We start from the raw sequence: 21,346 nt of genomic DNA on the forward strand, positions 1-21,346 counted from the left end.
TCGAAGTATGCTAGGAGAAGTTTGCCTTTAGATTTTTGGACTGAGTCAAATGAGTACACACTTTTGTTAAGGGCGCAGCCTCAGCTCTGGACTCCTTGATGTTTGTGTCTTTCCACTGGACTATTGACTGTAGTTAAAAGGTAATATCAATTTGCTTTCATTTCGACATGTTTTTTCCCGTCCTTGCATAACATCATTTCTATCCACTTGCATAGATGGTGTTTTGGCATCATCTTGTCCTTCCCCAGACAATTGCATCAATCTGAACATTACATTACTCTGACAGTGCTAAGCCTAGTCAAGAGAACAGGCACTTGGCATCATCTGAAATAACATTTTTTTTTAAAGTAAGTAGCTTATGCGCTGCTGAGGAGAGCTGTGTGGAGCTGCTGGGCCCCTCTTCACATGAAAAGCCTGTCAGAACCATCACAAATTCCAAAGTGACTGAACATTTATCCAGAGGAAAACAATTTTTATGAGGCAAAAATCTGTGATTTCCCTTTTCTTTGAACTGTAGAACTGTTTTTGCTTACTTCTGGCTGCTCCAGCAGGTGTTAATAGTTTGATTTGATTTATACATGTATCTGAGAAAATGGCTTTTCTCAGATACATGTATAAAGCCCACTTCTACCATCTGGGGGAATAGTTTAGTAATCTAATAATTTGACTTGATATGCCAAGACCTTCTGGAAAGAGACATGCCAAAAATTTGAGAAGTTCAAGCTGGCCCTCCATCACCTTCTGAGATACGATAGGTAAATTGAGTTCCATGCCTCTGAAGGGGAAGATGAGTCTTTAAAAACCTGGAGTCCTGTCTGCTTACCCAGGGCCTGGTCTAAAGCTAGTTGAACTTATTGAGAGACTTCAGGGGATTTTGGACTAGAGTTATACCTTTCATAATAGTGAAGTTTGTTGAGTTTGTTTTGATGTCCTGGACCAAAATCCCCCCTCCCACCCAGTACTGTGCAGTGAGATATTGGATGGCCCCCTCTGTGTGTCTGCATGTCAGTGATTTACCTGTAATTCTGTTTTGTTTGAGAGTGCTTTGGAATGAAAAGAACTGTCTAAATATAAACCATGGTTACTACTAACAGTGCAGCTGGTCAAGAGAAAGGGCTGCCCACTTCTGTGGATTGTCACTGTCAGGCAATGATAGGACAATAGCAGAAAAATGTCGTGACCATTAGTTAACCAATAGTCAAAAATTACTTAGACAACTTAGATGTTGTCAAACCACCGGCACCTGATGAAATGCATCCTAGAATACTCAAGGAGCTGACTGAGGAGATATCTGAGCCATCAGCCATTATCTTTGAAAAGTCATGGAAGAGATTCCAGAGGACTGGAAAAGGGCAAATATAGCGCCCATCTATAAAAGGGGAAATAAGGACAACCCGGGGAATTACAGACCAGTCAGCCTAACTCCTGTACCTGGAAAGATTATGGAGCAAATAATTAAGAAATCAATTTGCAAACACCTAGAAGATAATGAGGTGATAAGTAACAGTCAACATAGATTTCTCAGGAACAAATCGTGTCAAACCAACCTGATAGCTTTCTTTGACAGGGTAACAAGCCTTCTGGATAGAGGGGAAGCGGTAAATATCTTGACTTTAGTAAGGCTTTTGTTACTGTCTCACATGATCTCAGAAACAAACTAGGGAAATACAACCTAGATGGAGCTACTATAAAGGTGGGTGCATAAATGGTTGGGAAATCGTTCCCATAGAGTAGTTATCAGTGGTTCACAGTCATGCTGGAAGGGCATAACGGGTGGGGTCCTGCAGGGATTGGTTCTGGGTCTGGTTCTGTTCAATATCTTCATCAATGATTTAGATAATGGCATAGAAAGTACACCTATAAAGTTTACGGACAATACCAAGATGGGAGGGGTTGCAAGTCCTTTGGAGAATAGGATTAAAATTCAAAATGCTCTGGACAAACTGGAGAAATGGTCTGAAGTACATAGGATGAAATTAAATAAGGACAAATGCAAAGTACTCCACTTAGGAGGGAACAATCAGTTGCACACATACAAAATGGGAAATGACTGCCTAGGAAGGAGTACTGCGGAAAGGGATCTGAGGGTCACAGTGGATCACAAGCTAAATATGAGTCAACAGTGTAACACTGTTGCAAAAAAAGCAAACAGCGTTCTGGGATGTATTTGCAGGAGTATTGTAAGCAAGACATGAGAAGTAATTCTTTCGCTTTACTCCACGCTGATTAGGCCTCAACTGGAGTATTGTGTTCAGTTCTGGGAACCACATTTCAGGAAAGATGTGGAGAAATTGGAGAAGGTCCAGAGAAGAGCAACAAAAATGATTAAAGGTCTAGAAAACATGACCTATGAGGGAAGATAGAAAAATTGGGTTTGTTTAGTTTGGAGAAAAGAAGACTGAGAGGGGACATGATAAGTTTTCAAGTACATAAATGGTTGTTACAAGGAGGAGGGAGAAAAATTGTTGTTCTTAACTTCTGAGGATAGGACAAAAAGCAATGGGCTTAAATTGCAGCAAGGGGGTTTAGGTTGGACATTAGGAAAAACTTCCTGTCAGAGTGGTTAAGCACTGGAATATATTGCCTTGGGAGTTTGTGGAATCTTAATTACTGGGGATTTTTAAGAGCAGGTTGGACAAACACCTGTCAGGGATGGTCTAGATAATACTTAGTCCCGCCCTGAGTGTGGGGGACTGGACTAGATGACCTCTCGAGGTCCCTTCCAGTTCTGTGATTCTAATAGAATGAAAGGCATTCCTGGAAAATGTATAAAGTTCCAGTATAACCAAAACAGCCTTGGCATGCAAGGCATTGGCCCCAGAGTAAAATACAGTGGTTCTGTAAAAATAAAAATCAGGTTTTGATAGCAAAAGTTGTTTTTTTCATTTAGGCAGAAATTCACAAGCCCTTTTTCACTGATTAGCTCCCACATGGACCTTCTGTATAAGGTGAATTTCACCTTTAAAGGAAATCCTGAGCTATCATGAAAATGAACTTTCCAAATTCATTAAGAAAGGAACAAAAATAGAGACCAGAAATATGGTTATTTCATTTCAGCTAATATTAAGTGTGCATTCTGCTTATACAACATCAACCTCAGCTTTGTCAATAGTCTCAATGAGGTCCAAAATGGTAATACCCACTAATACATCCCAAACAAAAAGAAAGAACTAATTTAACAAATTACAAATTAACTATTTACATATGCATGGTGTCTTCTGTCAGGACAATTTCACATCCCCAACATAAAATAATTTTATTCCCACCTAAATCTCTTTGAGGCTTTTCTCTCCCTGGTTTTCGTTTCAGTGCACTTTTGAGACACATTTGTTGTTTCTGTGGAACTTCCTGGCTGGAACAAAATTCCTGCCCATTCTGTTTGAGTGGGGGACTCATCACTGTCACAACTTTTCCAGCTTCAGCATCCAGTTACAGTCTCAGATGTGGACAGTAGTCATGCTGAAACACTATACCCCTTGATACTGCTTTAGGTAGTCCTTATGGATAACTTTGGCTTTAGTCCTGGGACCAAACTGTATCCTACACACCACTTTGCTTATTTGAGTTACTATTGTGAGGGTTCTGCCCAAGTTTTATCCAGCTGAGAGCTCCTACCCCCTTTTCTCCTAGGATTGTGGAACCAGATTAGCTTCCCCTCTTTTAAAAGTTTCCCCATCTGACTTCAGGTCACAGTCTTTTCATTTTTATCAGCAGCTGTTCTCAAATTTTTCCTAGCAAAGATGTGAACTTTTTCAGTTTTGGATTGTAGGGTTTCTGCATCATCCAAATGGTTGAAACCCTTTTGTTCCTCTTCAGAAGCTCCATACAAAATGTTTGCTGGGAGGGGGCCCAAACCTGAGGAGTGCTGTAGTACACTTTGTACCCTCATTGACTGCTGTTCTATAAGCCATCAAAAGGAATGGGATATGCTAGTCCCAGTCCACTTGGTGCTCTTCTACAATGGTAGCTAGCTGAACCCCCAAAGTCCTGTTGAACCTTTTGACCATCTCATCAGACTGGATGTGCCGGGCTCGTGCGAGTTTTGTGGACCCCTAGAATCTCACAACTTTGTTGAAATTCTTTGGTTTAAAGTTTCACCCTGATTTACGTGTAACTCACCCAGGATCCCAAATCTGGTGAAGAAATCATTCACAAGGACCTCTGCTACTGTCACAACCTTTTGATTTCTTATTGAGTAAGCCTCAGGCAATTTTGTATAGTAGTCCCATAGCTACCGGCAAATATCAATTGCCAGCCTCTATCACAGGACAAGGGCCCAAGAACATCAATGGCAATGCACTACATTAATGCCCCCACAAGATATTGCTACAAGAGGGTACTCCCAGTTTTAGAGGAACCCTTCTTTGTAACACAAGGATCAGATTTCCTGCACCAACTTCCTACATCCTGCTTGTGTTATCCAATAGAAATTCTCCCTTAGCTTAGCTAAAGTTTTTGTAACCCCAAAATGTCCAGGAGTTTTGAGAGCATGACATAACCTCAGAACCCCCTTTTCCAATGTATCTGGTACAACCAACTGGTATCTGGATCCATCACCCACTAGTTTCACCCTGCTCCTATACAATATTTAATCCTTAAATTCCAAGCTTTCCCACGGTGACTAGAAAGCTTTGACTGTGGTGTTCACTACATTCCATGGTCGCTGCATTTGCAAGATGATTCTCCAGTCACACACTACTCTACAATCAGGATCCTCTCTTTAGGAAGTTTTGAATTGCTCTTGGTCCATTCCTGCAACCTCACCCCATGGTTCAGTGGATGAATCAGAAACATGAGCACTTCTGTGAATTAGAGGAAGGGAGTCACACCCATTCCTTTGAGCAACTAATTCCTTGCTCTCCTTCTTAGGACAGGGTTTGCAGCAAGGCTGCATTAACAAGGCATCGTCATTAACATGCATATGGCCAGGGCTGTGTGCTATTTTGAAATCATAGCACTGCAGTTTCTCCAACCATCTGGCAAGCTGTCCTTCAGGATTTCTGAACCTAAAGAGCCATTGCAGAAAAGCTTGGTCTATCCTGATCATAAACTTCCTCCCACACAAATAGGGATAAAAACATTCTATAGATTTAACCACTGCTAGGAGTTCCTTTTCAGGTGGGACAATAATTTCTCTCAGGAGAACGTAGACTTTTGCTACGGTAAGCTCTCAAGTCCCTGGAGTTCTTGTGTCAATACTTCCGTCAAACCATAAGCACCAGCCTTTCTGTCCAACAAGTTTTGAAACACAAGTAGGCCAAGACAGGAGCAGTAAGTGGAGCCTTTTTCAACTCTGAAAACACTCTGAAAAACACTTATCACACTCTGCTGACCACTGAAATTGTTTCCCTTTCTCACCCAACTTATGCCATCATTTTTGCAATACTGAACCTTCTGTAATAGCAGAGCCGTGCAAAACTGTGTACATCTATAAGTGTCTGGGAGTTGGCCAGCTCTGTACCACCTCAATTCTCTTTTGTCAGTGAAAATTCCCTCCCCACTAATTGTGTGCCCAAGTAGATTACCTTTATTGGAACATCTCACATTTCTTTGGCTTCAGTTTCAAACTGGGTGATTCAGCATCTCACAGACCTTTTGTAAATGGTTTGGTTCCTGTTCAAAGGTTTTATCATGCACCAGGATATCATATAGGGATAACAGACAGACTGTGAGGGACATGCCATGTACTACCCTCTCCATTAGCATTTCAAATCTGTCTGGTGCACTGCACAAGACCAAAGCCATCACTTTATATTGCCACAAGTCTTGTTCTCCTGTGAAAGCAATTCCCTCCCCCCTCTTTTGGATCCATTTCTACTCACCAATACTCACTGTTAAGATCCAGTGTGGAAACCCAGGCTGAACCTGCTATAGCATGCATGGTACTATCTATTCATGGTAATGGATAAGAATCCTTTAAAGTGACTTCATTTAATTTTCTATAGTCCACCCAGAATCTGGTGCTGCCTTCCTTTTTCTTAATCAGAAATATGGGTGAACCCATAGTCAAAGGTTCAAAAATGTCTTCCTGGTACATTTCCTCAATGTCCTGTAGTGCCTCTTTCCTTTTTTTTTTTTTTTTCTTTAACTGGTAACCAGTGAAGTAGCTGTTTAATTGGTTGGTTTCTCCTAGTATCAATCTAGTGCTAGATCAGTGCAGTACAACCTATACCTTTGTTGGACCGGGAGAACAACTCATGATTCCTAACCAGAAGTCTCTTAAACTATTCTATGGTTCCCTATTTAAGAATACAGCACTGTGCTGGAACAGGTTCAGTAGAAATTCTGGGAGCTTACCTTCACCCCATCCCCCTTATAGTTTTCTTCTTTAGCTCTTTTGACCAGAGCCATTGATTCTTCTTCAAGTTGTGTCCCTATAGGTGCTCCATGTCAGGTGTGCATGCGTCCCAGGCACCTTCCGTCTGAGATTTTTAGGTAGCAGTGTCCAGTGGGCCTGCACATGTGCTCTACTCTGCCTTGTGCTTTGCACCATGGCTATATAGAGCTGCATGGGTGAAACAGCCTCAGTTCCTTCTCAAACACCTCGGCCTGAGATGGAGTCTCAGCAGTATCCATCCTTGCTTATCTCAGCTGTAGGGTTTTTTTTCCATAGTTTTACTTAGCTTAGTTGGTTGTAATAGTAAAATAATTTTAAAAAATTAAGGACCTTGTCCTTTCTGGGGGGTTTTTAATGCCTCTTAAAAAAATGTTACTTTATACTTGTGAAGTATTTAGTTGGCCTTGTGGTAAGACCATCCTCTTTTATCCCAGAGGCGTGATCACCAGTGCGGGAGGAATTGTAAGAGTACAGACCCTGCCAGGACAAGAGAACTACTCTGCCATATATGCCAATGGGATCCAGTCTCAGGTGCTCACTAGATGGGCTTCATCTTTCTCAGTGGCTGGTAGGTGGATCAAGTATTTATTATTTAGTAACGTATATTTGCAATGTTAACAGAAATTTGTCCAGGCCTTTCAGTGGCCTGTGACTATACAGTATGCTGTAGAAATAATGACCGACTTTCTCCTTTTCTCGTTGTTTTATCCTCCATTTTCTTATAATCACCTTACCTTACTATTCCATTTGGACTATTCAGTCAATGATTGCTGCTGACTCTCATACATAAAGCAAACTTGAGTTACTCAGACCCAGATCCTCAAAAGGTATGTAGGCACCTAACTCCCACTGAATTCAATTCCCATTGAGGATCTGGGCACCAGTACCCATTGACCAGTCTGTTACTGTTCTGAGTGTACCAAATGCTACAGCCTTCATCCTAGGAAAATGGCACAAAAAGCAATCTTACCAAAGGCCTCCAGGAAAATTCCTATCCTCATTTTGTGAGACACTGAATAAAGATAGGGGATTATGTAGGTCAGTAACACCACATTGTATGTTTTTTCATTTAGGGCCCTGTCTTGTCCAGTGCTCAACTCCCATAGGGATTCAGTACCTCACAGGATCAGGGCCTTAGTTAGGTATAATGTGCTTAAGTGTCTCCTTTGAACCTCTACACTGCAGGTTCACATATCCTTAAAGAAAATTTTGTCTGTACAATCAGTTAACTGGCATTTGGTGATCTACCTTAATCTTAAAGGATGGACAATCAAGTTTTTTCCTCCTTTACCTTCCATCACACAGACAGATAAAACCTGGTCTTCTGTGAAACTTGTTCCTTGTCAGGATTTCAGTATATCCAGTAAATCTGCCTGTAAGGAGAGACTCAGCTATGTGTCTATTTTATCATGCCTAGGGCTTTCATTCTCTAAAGAGTATTGGGACAAGGAATTTTATAAAAGGGATTTTTGGCAAGCAGGGTCACAGGTATCACAGGATCAGATGGAATATATCTGAGGATGACCCTTAGCAAAACTGTGGTTGTTCATTGGGGCTTTGGTTTCAGAAATATACATCGACAGAAGAAAGCTTCTGTAGTTTCTGGACTATTATTTTACAGGAGAATTAAAATTTTCTGTAGTGCTTCCAAACTGTTTACATAAATTCTACCTGCCAAGTCTATGAGACACTAGTAATTCCCATAAGGTGGCCACTACAAATGAAGGCCTTGATTCTGAGTGGTGCTGACTGACATCAAATCCAGATGGCTTCAGTGGGAGCCATAGCTGTTTGAGTCTTTTACAAATTATAAAACGTACCTGCCTTAGCTCACAGGCCATTATAAACTAGATGTGCTGTAATTATTTATCAATTGTACATTTTTCAAATTTGATTACTTTTTAAACACCTGCAATGTAATTTGACTGCAGTGAGATGCAATGAATTCATCTTTTCAATATTATACAGGGACCAAGAGTGGAGCACTTGAAGCAGCTGGACAACCACTATCAACAGCACGCCCCTCTAGAGGTTGGAAACATTTCTAATAGATGATCTTCCCAAGGGAAGGCTTCCACACTATATGAGAAATGTACCCTCATGTGTGAATGGCTGCCTGATAGGGAAAGACTCAGAATCAACTCATCTTTTGAATAAAGTTACTTTTTACCCAATATACTTAACAGGCAATATGAGGTAGCATTTGTAATCTATGAGGCTGATTCCAGTCTCAGTTATGCTGGTGTAAACTGGTAGAAACTTGAGTGAACACAGTGGCGTCATACAGATAACTCAAGGAGGAAACCTGTTGTATGCTCAGAGGCTTTTTCATTTCCATCAAGTGATTGATATGAAAATGAAGAGAATGCATTCCTTTTTAGAGAGGGAATTTGAGAGAGAGTTGTCTGTCTGATTCAGTGTACTGGTGAAGTTTAGATCCTCATACCATGGTGACGGGTGCACTGTCAAGGATAGACTGGAGAATTCTTGTCATTCATGCAGTTGTACTCAGTCTTGATTAGATCAGACATAGAAACATTGAAAAGGAAATAAGTCAGTACCAAGTCATCGTTATTACACATTGTATTCAAAGTCAAGATGATCCCATAACTGCTCAGATGACAGTAGACAAAGCTATAGAAATGGTTTTCATTCTCCCAGGTTTGCCTGTGAGGAGGAATGACTGATACTCACTACCACAGGTTTAAGGTTGCCATAACTTTACCAGTATTTGAGCCTGTGTATTTCTGAAAAACAAAGATGAATATAAAAAAATTAAGTGCCTGCTTTTCCCCCCACCAAATTTTACACTCAGCCATGTGTTTGTAGTTCAGCTACTGCACTTCAAAGAACCAACAGCAGCAGCCACGATTTTGGTCAAAGTCAGGAAAGTATGGAAAAATTCTGGCACAATATTGGAGTTGGAATGGATACATTGGCAATGGACAGAGCCAGAAAAAAGATGGACAGTCTTGTATGAATGCACTCTTGGGTGTAGCTAGAGGGTGTAATTCCTTGTCAGGATTTTCACTGGTCAAAGAATCAATCCTTGCTGTGAAGACGTCTAATCCCCAGTCCATCTTGCCCCTCATGATAATTGTTAGAAGCCCACATACATAAAGGGTTTGATGAAACTCAATCTACAGATCAAAACAAAGTAAACTCTTTACCAAGCTGAGTTTCTAGCAACCATGAATCCCTCCTGGCTCCTGGAGCAACTCCTTTCTCTTCACTTCTTCCTTCGTGGAAGCAGCAGTATCAATTTTCTGTTGTGCTGCAACTAAATATTGTTACTTCATGTTGTCATAACTTGAGTCTTATATTCACAGAGTGGCAAAGACAAAGGACCTTGCTTTAAATTGTTTTTTGAAGAGATGAAGCAGTAACAATATTTTTCTCTGTCATAGTGTGTGACGAGTAAATAACATAGGGCCAGATTGTAGCTGGTCCTTCAGGACCATACAGGAGGGTAAGACAGTATGAGGTATACCTTACTCCAGCGCACCAGCTACCTGTGCTGTGGATGGAAGCACAAAGGGAGGAGCAGCTGCTACAGGGGCACTACACCCCTCCTGCACCAGTCGGCAAGAAGGGATGGGGGAATGGACAGAGTCTTGCCTCCTCTTTCCTGCCCCCCAGACAAACTAACTAGTGTAATTGCGCCAGCATCCTGGGGGAAGTGTGCTGCACCACTATAGATCTGAGGCAAGGTATATCTTTCCTGAAGGCAGGGAAAACTAGGAAGCACAGGACTCTGAGTTTGAGTCCTGTTTTGCTCCTGGGGCAGTATAGGTACGTACTCTTCCATATCTGGGGCAAAGTTACAACTGGCCCCATATTAACATTTGGGTGATGGAATGCCACTGTGGGCCACCAACCTGTCTAACATTCATGCCCTGCAAAGTTTCTTTCTTCTGAGAGCTTAACATTCTTTTTTAAACTATGTTCACAGTTACAGTTGCCACCTCTGGCAGAATCTGTCCTACATATTACTCTGTGTTAAGACCTTTCTCCTAAACTCCTTCGGAGGTAGAGTGTCACAGCATTTAGTTGTGCAAGAGAGACTATGAGTCTGGTTGTGGGGAGGAGAGCAGGTTATTCACTTGCTACTCTCCATTGGGAGTAGCCCTGACTCCTCTTCCCACTGTCCACCTCAACCCCTAGCCAAGTAGCTGGTGCATAAAGGGGAGTTGAGATACACCATGAAAAAAGGGGCAAAGAGTCCTGTGGCACCTTATAGACTAACAGACGTATTAGAGCATAAGCTTTCGTGGGTGAATACCCACTTCATCGGATGAATGTCAACATGTATTCATCCACGAAAGCTTATGCTCCAATAGGTCTGTTAGTCTATAAGGTGCCACAGGACTCTTTGCCGCATTTACAGATCCAGACTAACACGGCTACCCCGATACATGAAAAAAGGATGGAGGAACTTCTCTCCACCCCAAGTGAGGGGAAATCAGGGCTGGAATCCCAAAGAGCATTCAGAAAATTGTAAGGCTCACATACGTGCCACCTCTCACACAGGACAGATGGCAAGGTTAGAACCTAGCTTTTAACGTCCTGACCTCTTCTAGCTTCAGTTTAAGCAATTCAGCCTCTTGTTCCCTAAATAACCCTGCTGTTTCCTACATTCTAGATAAACGACTGAAGAAACTTCTTGAGAAAAAGGTTGGGAACAAAGGTAGGAACCCACATAGCCAACTCATGCAAAGAAAATTCCTGTTCATTTGCCTTTCAATTAATCTAATTATCTTGGGTATTCACAGACTGTAAAACGGATATTGCTTTTCTGATTGATGGAAGCTACAATATCGGGCAGCGTAGATTTAATTTGCAGAAGAACTTTGTTGGGAAAGTAGCTGTGATGCTGGGAATTGGAACCGAAGGACCACATGTGGGAGTTGTACAAGCCAGGTATCTGCAATGTTATAAGAAAACTCTAGAAACTGAGTTATTAAAATGAGAAAGCTGAAGCATATAAAAATATCCTATTCAGCAGACCTCTACTTGAGTAGTATAAGTTATAACATTCTGCTTAGGAACTGTTGTAGTTGAGACATCCAAATAAAATCAGTTTATTTGGGGGGACTGGATGGTTTAGGACAGAGGTTTCTAAAGATTTTCCTAATGTGAACAATATTGTTAAGAGACAGCAAGTCTTACAGACACCTCCCTTTCTACCGATGATCCAGTAGTATCCCCATGACAACAGGAGCAATATTAAGGAAGTATTACTTTTTTTTAATATGAGTTAGCAGTGGAAAACAAGAAGAGCCAGCACCATGCTACCAGACAGGCCTATACATACTACCAGCATGTTCTCTCTGGACCACTCTTGGTCCACAGACCTCAGGTTGGGTACTACTTGGGCTAGGATAATAGTAGTGGGACACAGAGCCTTTCTTTTCCAAGTCCCTAGTTCATACCCAACCCCAATAATGGTACATAGTGAATGACAGTTTGAACCACTTCATGGTAGTTTCATCTATATGAAGTGTGTTTGTGGTTTCAGTCCAGTTCTGATTGGACTGGTGTCCAGTACACAAAAGCACAACTGGGACTAATTGACAACCACAATGAGAGACTGGGCATAGAGAGCAAACTATCCTCTGATCTCCAGCAAGCATTCCTTTATGTTAGTTTTGAGGTGAGTTGATGTGGAAGGGTTAGAGAAGTTTGTCTTGCTGCCTGCCCTGTCCTTGATCTGAGGGGAGAGGACTTGGGCCTCCAGGGCTGCCAGCACCATTCACGGTCATGTAGTTCATCTTTTAAAAAAAAAAAAAAGATGAAGATCTCAGCAAAGTGGGGATTCTAAAACTTGGCCATTTTTGATATTATGGTCAGTAATTTTTAATACCACACAAAATGGAGTATCCTTGATCAGCTTATAGCAACTGATACTTCCAAACATGTTAATGAAAACTGAAAAAAAAAAAAAGACTTAACATTGGGTTGTATTTTGGCTTATAGCATAAAACTGTCAGGTACCGCAACGGCCAACCCAATAGCCTAATGCTCTCACCCCCCACTTTAAAAACACCTCTCACAATTTTGTTTCTCTATTATCAGGATTTAAGTCCTGGGCAGCTGGTTATATGAGGTGACTATTTTCCAAAGCCCAACCACTTTGGCAATTGCTTCTGGTCTAAAGGAAGTTTCTTCTAAACACGGAAATAGCTGGTGGATTAACAAGTGAGGTCTCTCCCACATCCTTCAACAAGCCTGTATTAAATTATAGGTACCAATACAGTCAACAAGAAACAATGATAGATATTGTGTGAATGTTGTGCAAAAAAGATACTAAACATTATTAAAATAGACACTGAACAAAAGGATCCAAAAATTTCGGGGGGGGGGGGGAGGGAATTGAATTTCTTTTTATCAGGATGATGATCAACTACCATGTCAGCTTTTCCAGTTCAGTTGAAAAGCAAATTGTTGCAACATTACTTGCTGGTCACATTAGCAAAGACAACTTTGCTTCCTGGAGAATTATTATTGTTTGACTTCATTTATTTGTAATAATTTACCTTCCAAACCATGGGATTTGTCAGGAAATTTATAAATAGCCAAAACAACTGTTTGAACTGAAAGGCTTGGAGAAAGTCTTATGTAATGGGTGTATGGAATACTGAAGAGAGATTAAGACACAGGGCTTGAGTCCTTCACTTAAAACAGGAACTCTCCTGGACTCAATGGAGTTACATCACTGCAAAATGGGATGAGAGGAGAATCAGTCCCAAAAAGTAGAGTAATTATCTAATGGGCAAACATGGCTGTCTTGGGGCTACATCCCCTAGAGTGCTGAGCAACTAATGTCAGCTGGAGTTGAGTACCTTGATGAATCAAGCCTTTAATGGTAATGGATCATGGCAACTGCCCTCCAATGATCCTCATATCTTTAAAAAAAAAAAAAAAAAAAAAGCAGCATTAGGTCCTCGTCCTGCACTGGGATCCTCTTATGCAGATCCCACTCTGCATAGGCATAGGGGTCCATCTGATGCTGCATCAAGACCTTGACTTCATAACACTTGTCCTTTTCAACTGCAAGTGAGACCAAATGTACTTCTTACAGTTCACATGACAACTAGTTTTTAATTTAGTGTTTTGTTCCCCCTAGATTAGGAGTCAGAGGGTGAAATTCATTGCAGCTAAAATTTTCCTTATTTTAAATAAAGAGTAATTAGCTAGCATACAAATTAAATTACTCTGAAACTATTTTCATTTAAAAGAAATTTAAAATATATATATATATTTAGCAAATGTTTAAGATCCAAATTCAACAATAAAAAAAGTGGCCAAATTCATTTCTCACTTACTCCAATGTGACTCAAAAAGTAGTTCCATTTACAGAGGTATAACTGAGAGCAAAATTTGTTCCTATAACAGTATACAAAAACAGCAAATGAATACACTTTAAAATGAATGAAAATCATTCCCTTCTTACCTGCTAAGACCTCTGTTCTGAATTTGATTCCTTCTGCTGTCTTTGAGATAATCACAGATACTGCAAAGAGTGAGGGTTCCTACTTTGTTTTAAGAATTAATATCATTAAATGTAGCTGACAAAACTCAGAACCCTGGATTCTGCTCTTAAGCAGGCTAAAAGGCATTTCATTTCTATTTTAAGATTTGTCATGTATGTCTGTTTTTTAACTGATTACTTTATTTTTCACATAGTGAGCATCCAAAAACTGAATTTTATCTGAAAAATTTTACTGCGGCAAAAGATGTTTTGTTTGCCATAAAGGAAATTGGCTTCAGAGGCGGCAACTCCAATACGGGTAGGTACAAAGCTGATCAGAGACTGGATAAGAACTAATTGTACCCAAGGAATGTTATTGTTGTCATTTTGTTTTGTATTAAAATGTTGGCCTGTCCTAAATTCAGTTTTTAGAAGATGAAGTTCCACATAACATTGCCCCACAATACAAAAGTGATAGTAATTTCCACTGTTTAAACAGTCACGGATTTCTTCACAGGGAACAGCTTTGTTTCCTGAAACAAATATGTATCATTTATAGTAGAATGATTTTCAGACTGTTTGGGGTAATCAGAGCATATCAAAAAAGAGTTTCTGAAGGGAAATGAAATACGAGAAGAAGAAAGGAGAATCTCTCAGATATATACACATTAAGTCATGAAGCAAAGTGGAACAGTGCCCTCAGTTCAGTGGTGGTAGTAACCGGATACAGTCAGGTACACCGTACCATTAAGACATTTATTGCTGGTACGCCATACCAGAAAGATATTTTCAAGAATGAATTGTAGAGCCCTGCGCAGATACAAACTTATACTCGTGGCTGCGGATATCCACAGATACAAATTGGTATCCGCTGAACCGCAGGGCACTCCTGGGAACTGCAGCGGTGAAAAGAGCAGAACATGGGGCTGCCACTCCCAGGAGCCAACGCCCTTCATTAGCAGCTCCTTTGGCACGGCTGTACTGCCTCCCAGCCCCACCTCCAGCCCTTCTACACAGCTGCATCTCCTGTCTCGGGTCTGTACAGCCCTGCCAGAGTACAGGGCTAGGGGTGGTACAGCCATGCTGGAAGAGCTGCCAGTGTGGGGTGTTGGCTCTTGGGAGCGTCGGCCCCAAGTTCTGCTCCTTTCACCACTGCAGTTCCCGGGAGAGCCCTGTGGTTCAGCGGATACCAATTTCTATCCACAGATATAAATTTATATCCGCGCAGGGCTCTAGTCACAGAACATTTTTTGTGAGAGGGGGCGGGGTAGGAACCGTACTGGTAAGAGTTAAAATCTACTTCCACCACTGCCTGAGTTTCACCCTTCCACTTCAAGTGAGCTTCCTTGGAGTATCTATTTCCACAGGGCTGACTAGACCTACACGTAAAGTTCCACTTACTTTTGGTCAGTTGGAAATTATTGCACTTTCTATTGATTTGTGAGTCACAGGCCACTCAAACTTCAGTGTTACCTGGAATTCCCAGAAGAAAATTTTGCTATTACACTGGGATAAATCCACAGTAACTTCATACATGGCAGTGGAGTAACTCCAGATTTACACCATACCAACAGAGAGGAATTTGTGTCTCAGTCTTCTAAGGTCCTTTTGAAAATTCTACATTTTAGAAAGATCTAAGTCCTCCAACTAGGGTGGCCAGGTGTCCGGTTTACGACCAGAAAGTTCAGTCAAAAAGGGGACCTGATAGTGTCCAGTCAGATCTGAACCACACAGGGAGAGGGGAAAAGCAGCGAGTGACAGATGGAGGAGGAAATAGGAGCTAACGGGGGGGAAGGACCTCAGGGGGAAGGGGCAGGGCAGGAGCGGGGCCTCCAGAGAAGAGTTTGGGCCAGCGGTGAGGCCTGGGGTGGGAGGAGGGTGGGGGGAGAAGAGGGCAGGGGCAGGTCCTCAGGGGGAATGGGAGATCCGGCACTCCTGCTGGCGTGTCCGTTTTTTAAAATATTACAAAGTTGGCAACCTTACCTCCAACCAGAGTAATGGAAATTATTCTGGAGCAAGAATAGGGATGTTTCTAGGTCGGTTTATTGTTTTGAAGGTCAGTGTACTCATGTTTGTGTGTTACTCTCCCAGTCAAGTTAGTGTGAAAAACAATTCAAAATGTTTTAAAAAATCCTTTAATTTATAATCCTGGCAGTACTGCCAGGAAAGTTCTGTCTGATTAACTAAAATTACGAATCCTAGAGGTCTATTAAATCTTTCCACGAGATGTTTTTAAATTTCTCTGTAGAGAGGTGGCATGCCCAGTGTCTGGTGTTCCCCTCAGTTTGAACAGACTTTACCCGCTATAGAAAGAGTTAAGTCCAGTACTACTCAACTGGTACATAAGAACATAAGAATGGCCATACTGGGTCAGACCAAAGGTCAATCCAGCCCAGTAGCCTGTCTACCAACAGTGGCCAATGCCAGGTGCCCCAGAGGGAGTGAACCTAACAGGTAATGATCAAGTGATCTCTCTCCTGCCATCCGTCTCCACCCTCTGACAAACAGAAGCTAGGGACACCATTCCTTACCCATCCTGGCTAATAGCCATTAATGGACTTAACCTCCATGAATTTGTCCAGTTTTTTTTAAACCCTGTTACAGTCTTAGCTTTCACAACCTCTTCAGGCAAGGAGTTCCACAGGTTGACTGTGCACTGGAGTGAAGAAGAACTCTCTTTTATTTGTTTTAAACCTGCTACCCATTAATTTCATTTGGTGGCCCCTAGTTCTTATATTATGGGAACAAGTAAATAACTTTTCCTTATTCACTTTCTCCACACCACTCATGATTTTATAGACCTCTATCAAATCCCCCCTTAGTCTCCTTTTTTCCAAGCTGAAAAGTCCGAGCCTCTTTAATCTCTCCTCATATGGGACCCGTTCCAAACCCCTAATCATTTTAGTTGCCTTTTCGGAACCTTTTCTAATGCCAGTATATGTTTTTTGAGATGAGGGGACCACATCTGTATGCAGTATTCAAGATGTAGGCGTACCATGGATTTATATAAGGGCAATAAGATATTCTCCGTCTTATTCTCTATCCCCTTTTTAATGGTTCCTAAAATCCTGTTTGCTTTTTTAACTGCTGCTGCACACTGCATGGACATCTTCAGAGAACTATTCACGATGACTCCAAGATCTTTCTCCTGATTAGTTGTAGCTAAATTAGCCCACATCATATTGTATGTATAACTGAGGTTATTTTTTCCAATATGCATTACTTTACATTTATCCACATTAAATTTCATTTGCCATTTTGTTGCCCACTTAGTTTTGGGAGATCTTTTTGAAGCTCTTCACAGTCTGCTTTGGTCTTAACTATCTTGAACAGTTGAGTATCATCTGCTAACTTTGCCACCTCACTGTTTACCCCTTTCTCCAGATCATTTATGAATAGGTTGAATAGGATTGGTCCTAGGACTGACCCTTGGGGAACACCACTAGTTACCCTTCTCCATTCTGAAAATTTACCATTTATTCCTACCCTTTGATCCCTGTCTTTTAACCAATTCTCAATCCATGAAAGGATCTTCCCTTTTATCCCATGACAACTTAATTTACATAAGAGCCTTTGGTGAGGGACCTTGTCAAAGGCTTTCTGGAAATCTAAGTACACTATGTCCATTGGATCCCCCTTGTCCATATGTTTGTTGACCCCCTCAAAGAACTCAAATAGATTAGTAAGACATGATCTCCCTTTACAGAAACCATGCTGGCTTTTGCGCAAGAATTTATGTTCTTCTATGTGTCTGACAATTTTATTCTTTACTATTGTTTCAACTAATTTGCCCGGTACTGATGTTAGACTTACCGGTCTGTAATTGCCAGGATCACCTCTAGAGCCCTTCTTAAATATTGGCATTACATTAGCTATCTTCCAGTCATTGGGTACAGTAGCTGATTTAAAGGACAGGTTACAAACCATAGTTAATAGTTCCACAATTTCACATTTGAGTTCTTTCAGAACTCTTTGGTGAACGCCATCTGGTCCCGGTGACTTGTTACTGTTAAGTTTCTCAATTAATTCCAAAACTTCCTCTAGTGACACTTCAATCTGTGACACTTCCTCAGATTTGTCACCTACAAAAGACGGCTCAGGTTTGGGAATCTCACTAACATACTCAGCCGTGAAGACTGAAGCAAAGAATTCATTTAGTTTCTCTGAAATGACTTTATCATCTTTATGTGCTCCTTATGTATCTCAATCGTCCAGGGGCCCCACTGGTTGTTTAGCAGGCTTCCTGCTTTTGATGTACTTAAAAAAATTTGTTTTGTTATTACATTTTGAGTTTTTGGCTAGCTGTTCTTCAAACTCCTTTTTGGCTTTTCTTATTCCATTTTTACATTTAATCTGGCAGTGTTTACGCTCCTTTCTATTTACCTCACTAGGATTTGACTTCCATCTGTTAAAAGATGCCTTTTTATCTCTCGCTGCTTATTTTACATGGTTGTTAAGCCACAGTGGCTCTTTTTTAGTTCTTTTACTGTGTTTTTTAATTAGGTGTATACATGTAAGTTGAGTCTCTGTTATGGTTTTCACTCTAGTCACTATACCTTTTAATTTCTGTTTAACTAACTTCCTCATTTTTGCATAGTTCTCCTTTCTGAAATTAAATGCCACAGTGTTGGGCTGTTGAGGTGTTCTTCCCACCACAGGAATGTTAAATGTTATTATATTATGGCAGATTTCAGAGTAGCAGCCGGGTTAGTCTGTATTCGCAAAAAGAAAAGGAGTACTTGTGGCACCTTAGAGGCTAACAAATTTATTTGAGCATAAGCTGAGCTGTAGCTCATGAAAGCTTATGCTCAAATAAATTGGTTAGTCTCTAAGGTGCCACAAGTACTCTTTTTATTATATTATGGTCACTATTTCCAAGCAGTCCTGTTATAGTTACCTTTGGACCAGATCCTGTGCTCCATTCAGGACTAGATCGAGAGTTGCCTCTCTCCTTGTGGGTTCCTGTACCAGCTGCTCCAAGAAGCAGTCACTTAAAATATCGAGAAATTTTGTCTCTGGTACAGAAACCCAATTTCCCAATTGTGAAATAGCTTCCTCAAATTCTCCTTTTCCTGTTCAAAACTAGGAAAAGCCTTGAAACACACAGCTCAGAGATTCTTCTCTCTGGAAAATGGAGTACGCAGAGGGATTCCTAAGATCGTCGTAGTTTTCATAGATGGCTGGCCTTCAGATGATATAGAAGAAGCTGGAATAGTGGCCAGAGAATTTGGCATTAATGTATTCATTGTGTCTGTAGCAAGACCCACAACTGAGGAACAGGGAATGGTTCAAGATGTTGGTTTTGTTGACAAGGTATGAGAGAATGTCCTCAATGTATTTGTAATTTACTCTTCACTCATGGGTATTACATACTTCAAATGACTAAGTTTCCTCCAGCCTGAACTCCAAATGAAAAAGTCATACATATGTAATAGAGTTTAAAAAGAGTTTGTCAACCGTCTTGTAGAATAAGTGAATTATAGCCCCAGTATAAAATTCTAAAGGATGGTTAGCACTCTGTAGGAAAAATGTCACTATTAAATTCTAAAAGGTTTTTGCTATAATTTTTGTATAGCCCTCTTTTTGTATAATTTTGTATAGCCCTTTAATGGTTTTATACCATTAAATTATATGAGACTCCTCCATAAATGTTGAAAAGGCCATTTAAAAAAAAGTTATTTAGAGCCAGGTTTTCTACTCATTTTTGTGGACACTGTTTTGCCTCCCACAATTTTATGCCCATCCTTGCTTGCTAACAAAAATAATAGTAACTAGATACTTACCTGATTTTTGATTTCATATAGACATCTGACTATATTTGTTGGTATCTACAATTAACAGTACATACAAAATTGTTTTTGCAAAATCAGAATCAATCACAGAAAATTAGGTAATTATACTTTGAAGCAAAATCTAGATCCCTCCATGCTTTACATACTTGTATGCCCATTAATTGTCTCTTTGTTCAACATTTGAAATGTATAATTAGAACTCCAGCTTTTATCCTTCTCTAAGAATTAGCAGTATTCATAAAAAGATGAAGATCAGCATCTGATTTAATGATGATTTAACTGGGAATTGATGATTTAACTGGGAATTGATGATTTAACTGGGAATTGATGATTTAACTGGGAATTGATGATTTAACTGGGAATTGATGATTTAACTGGGAATTGGTCCTGCTTTGAGCAGGGGGTTGGACTAGATGACCTTCTGGGGTCCCTTCCAACCCTGATATTCTATGATTCTATGATCTACAGCTCCCATTAACTTCAACTGGAGTTCCAGGTGGTCAGCATTTCAGGGAGGCTGGTGGGGGGAAGTCAGACCCTAGTTTCCTATCAAACTATTAAATTAAATTATTTATATACACCTTTAATAGTACATTCAACAGAAATCTCTGTATGCATGTTTTGTTTTTAAACAGGCTGTCTGTCGAAATAATGGCTTCTTCTCTTACCATATACCCACCTGGTTTGGTACTACCAAATACGTAAAACCTCTTGTCCAAAAATTGTGTTCTCATGAGCAGATGCTGTGTAGCAAAACTTGCTACAACTCTGTCAATATAGCTTTTCTGATAGATGGCTCTAGCAGTGTTGGAGACAGCAACTTCCGCCTCATGCTTGAATTCATCAGTAATGTTGCCAAAGCCTTTGAGATCTCCGATACTGGTTCCAAAATTGCAGCTGTGCAGTTCACCTATGATCAACGCATGGAGTTCAGCCTCACTGATTATGCCACAAAGGAGAAGGTTCTCTCTGCTGTGCGGGGCATTCGTTACATGAGTGGTGGTACGGCTACTGGTGATGCCATTTCTTTCACAACCAGAAACGTGTTTGGACCTGTGAAAGATGGACCCAACAAAAATTTCCTTGTTGTTTTGACTGACGGTCAGTCGTATGACGAAGTTAGAGGTCCTGCTGCTGCGGCACACAAAGCAGGTAAATGACTGAAACACAACAAAAGAAACTGGAGGTCAATAATTCACACTCCTGTAGTATCTTTCACTGGCCAGGGTGTGTGTGGCGGGGTGGATGACAAAGAAGTTTGTAGGCATTAATTCAATCTCATTTTGCCCCCGTGAGCTAGTGAAGTGTTGTTGCCCCTTTGGCCCAGTTAGCCACAATTCAGGACCTTGCAAAGGTTGGTTGTTAGGGTGAGAAATCAGTGATATGAGTTGGGTGTATTCTTGTGCAATCTTGTTTATTTATAAAATAGGCACACAAAGGCTTGTTTCTCTAAACATAGTCGCAACAAACAGCAGCAGACAACTTCCTTACTCAGAAATCCGCAAGCTATCTGCATTAGCTCTGGCCGGCCACACAACCTATTGCCTTGGGCCATCACCTCCACTGTCTACAGCTGTTTTCAATACATGAAGGAGTTTTATTGCTCCTTCTGTAGAACCTGAAAGAATACCTGGCACACCCACTGACTCTCTTTGGATCCAAGAGCTCCCTGATGGCAGCCATTACTAGCACTTTTCAGCATAATATATTAACTCCATTGTACAAAGATGCTAGCTGAGGTTAAAT

At 40.8% G+C, this 21,346-nt stretch overlaps 1 protein-coding gene across 2 annotated transcripts in view; it reads left to right on the plus strand.

Moving 5' to 3' along the window:
• Positions 1 to 21,346, plus strand: part of COCH (cochlin) — a 44,388-nt gene that overhangs the window by 20,068 nt on the left and 2,974 nt on the right. For both annotated transcript variants that reach the window (XM_073348926.1, XM_073348927.1), the window contains exons 5-11: positions 6,772 to 6,905; positions 8,306 to 8,368; positions 10,980 to 11,024; positions 11,110 to 11,257; positions 14,024 to 14,127; positions 18,895 to 19,121; positions 20,236 to 20,752. In XM_073348926.1, the coding sequence (XP_073205027.1) occupies positions 6,772 to 6,905; positions 8,306 to 8,368; positions 10,980 to 11,024; positions 11,110 to 11,257; positions 14,024 to 14,127; positions 18,895 to 19,121; positions 20,236 to 20,752 (1,238 nt within the window). The remainder of the gene's footprint in view (positions 1 to 6,771; positions 6,906 to 8,305; positions 8,369 to 10,979; positions 11,025 to 11,109; positions 11,258 to 14,023; positions 14,128 to 18,894; positions 19,122 to 20,235; positions 20,753 to 21,346) is intronic.

This window comes from Lepidochelys kempii, chromosome 6, assembly GCF_965140265.1.
Source record: "Lepidochelys kempii isolate rLepKem1 chromosome 6, rLepKem1.hap2, whole genome shotgun sequence".
Classification (NCBI taxonomy): domain Eukaryota; kingdom Metazoa; phylum Chordata; order Testudines; family Cheloniidae; genus Lepidochelys; species Lepidochelys kempii.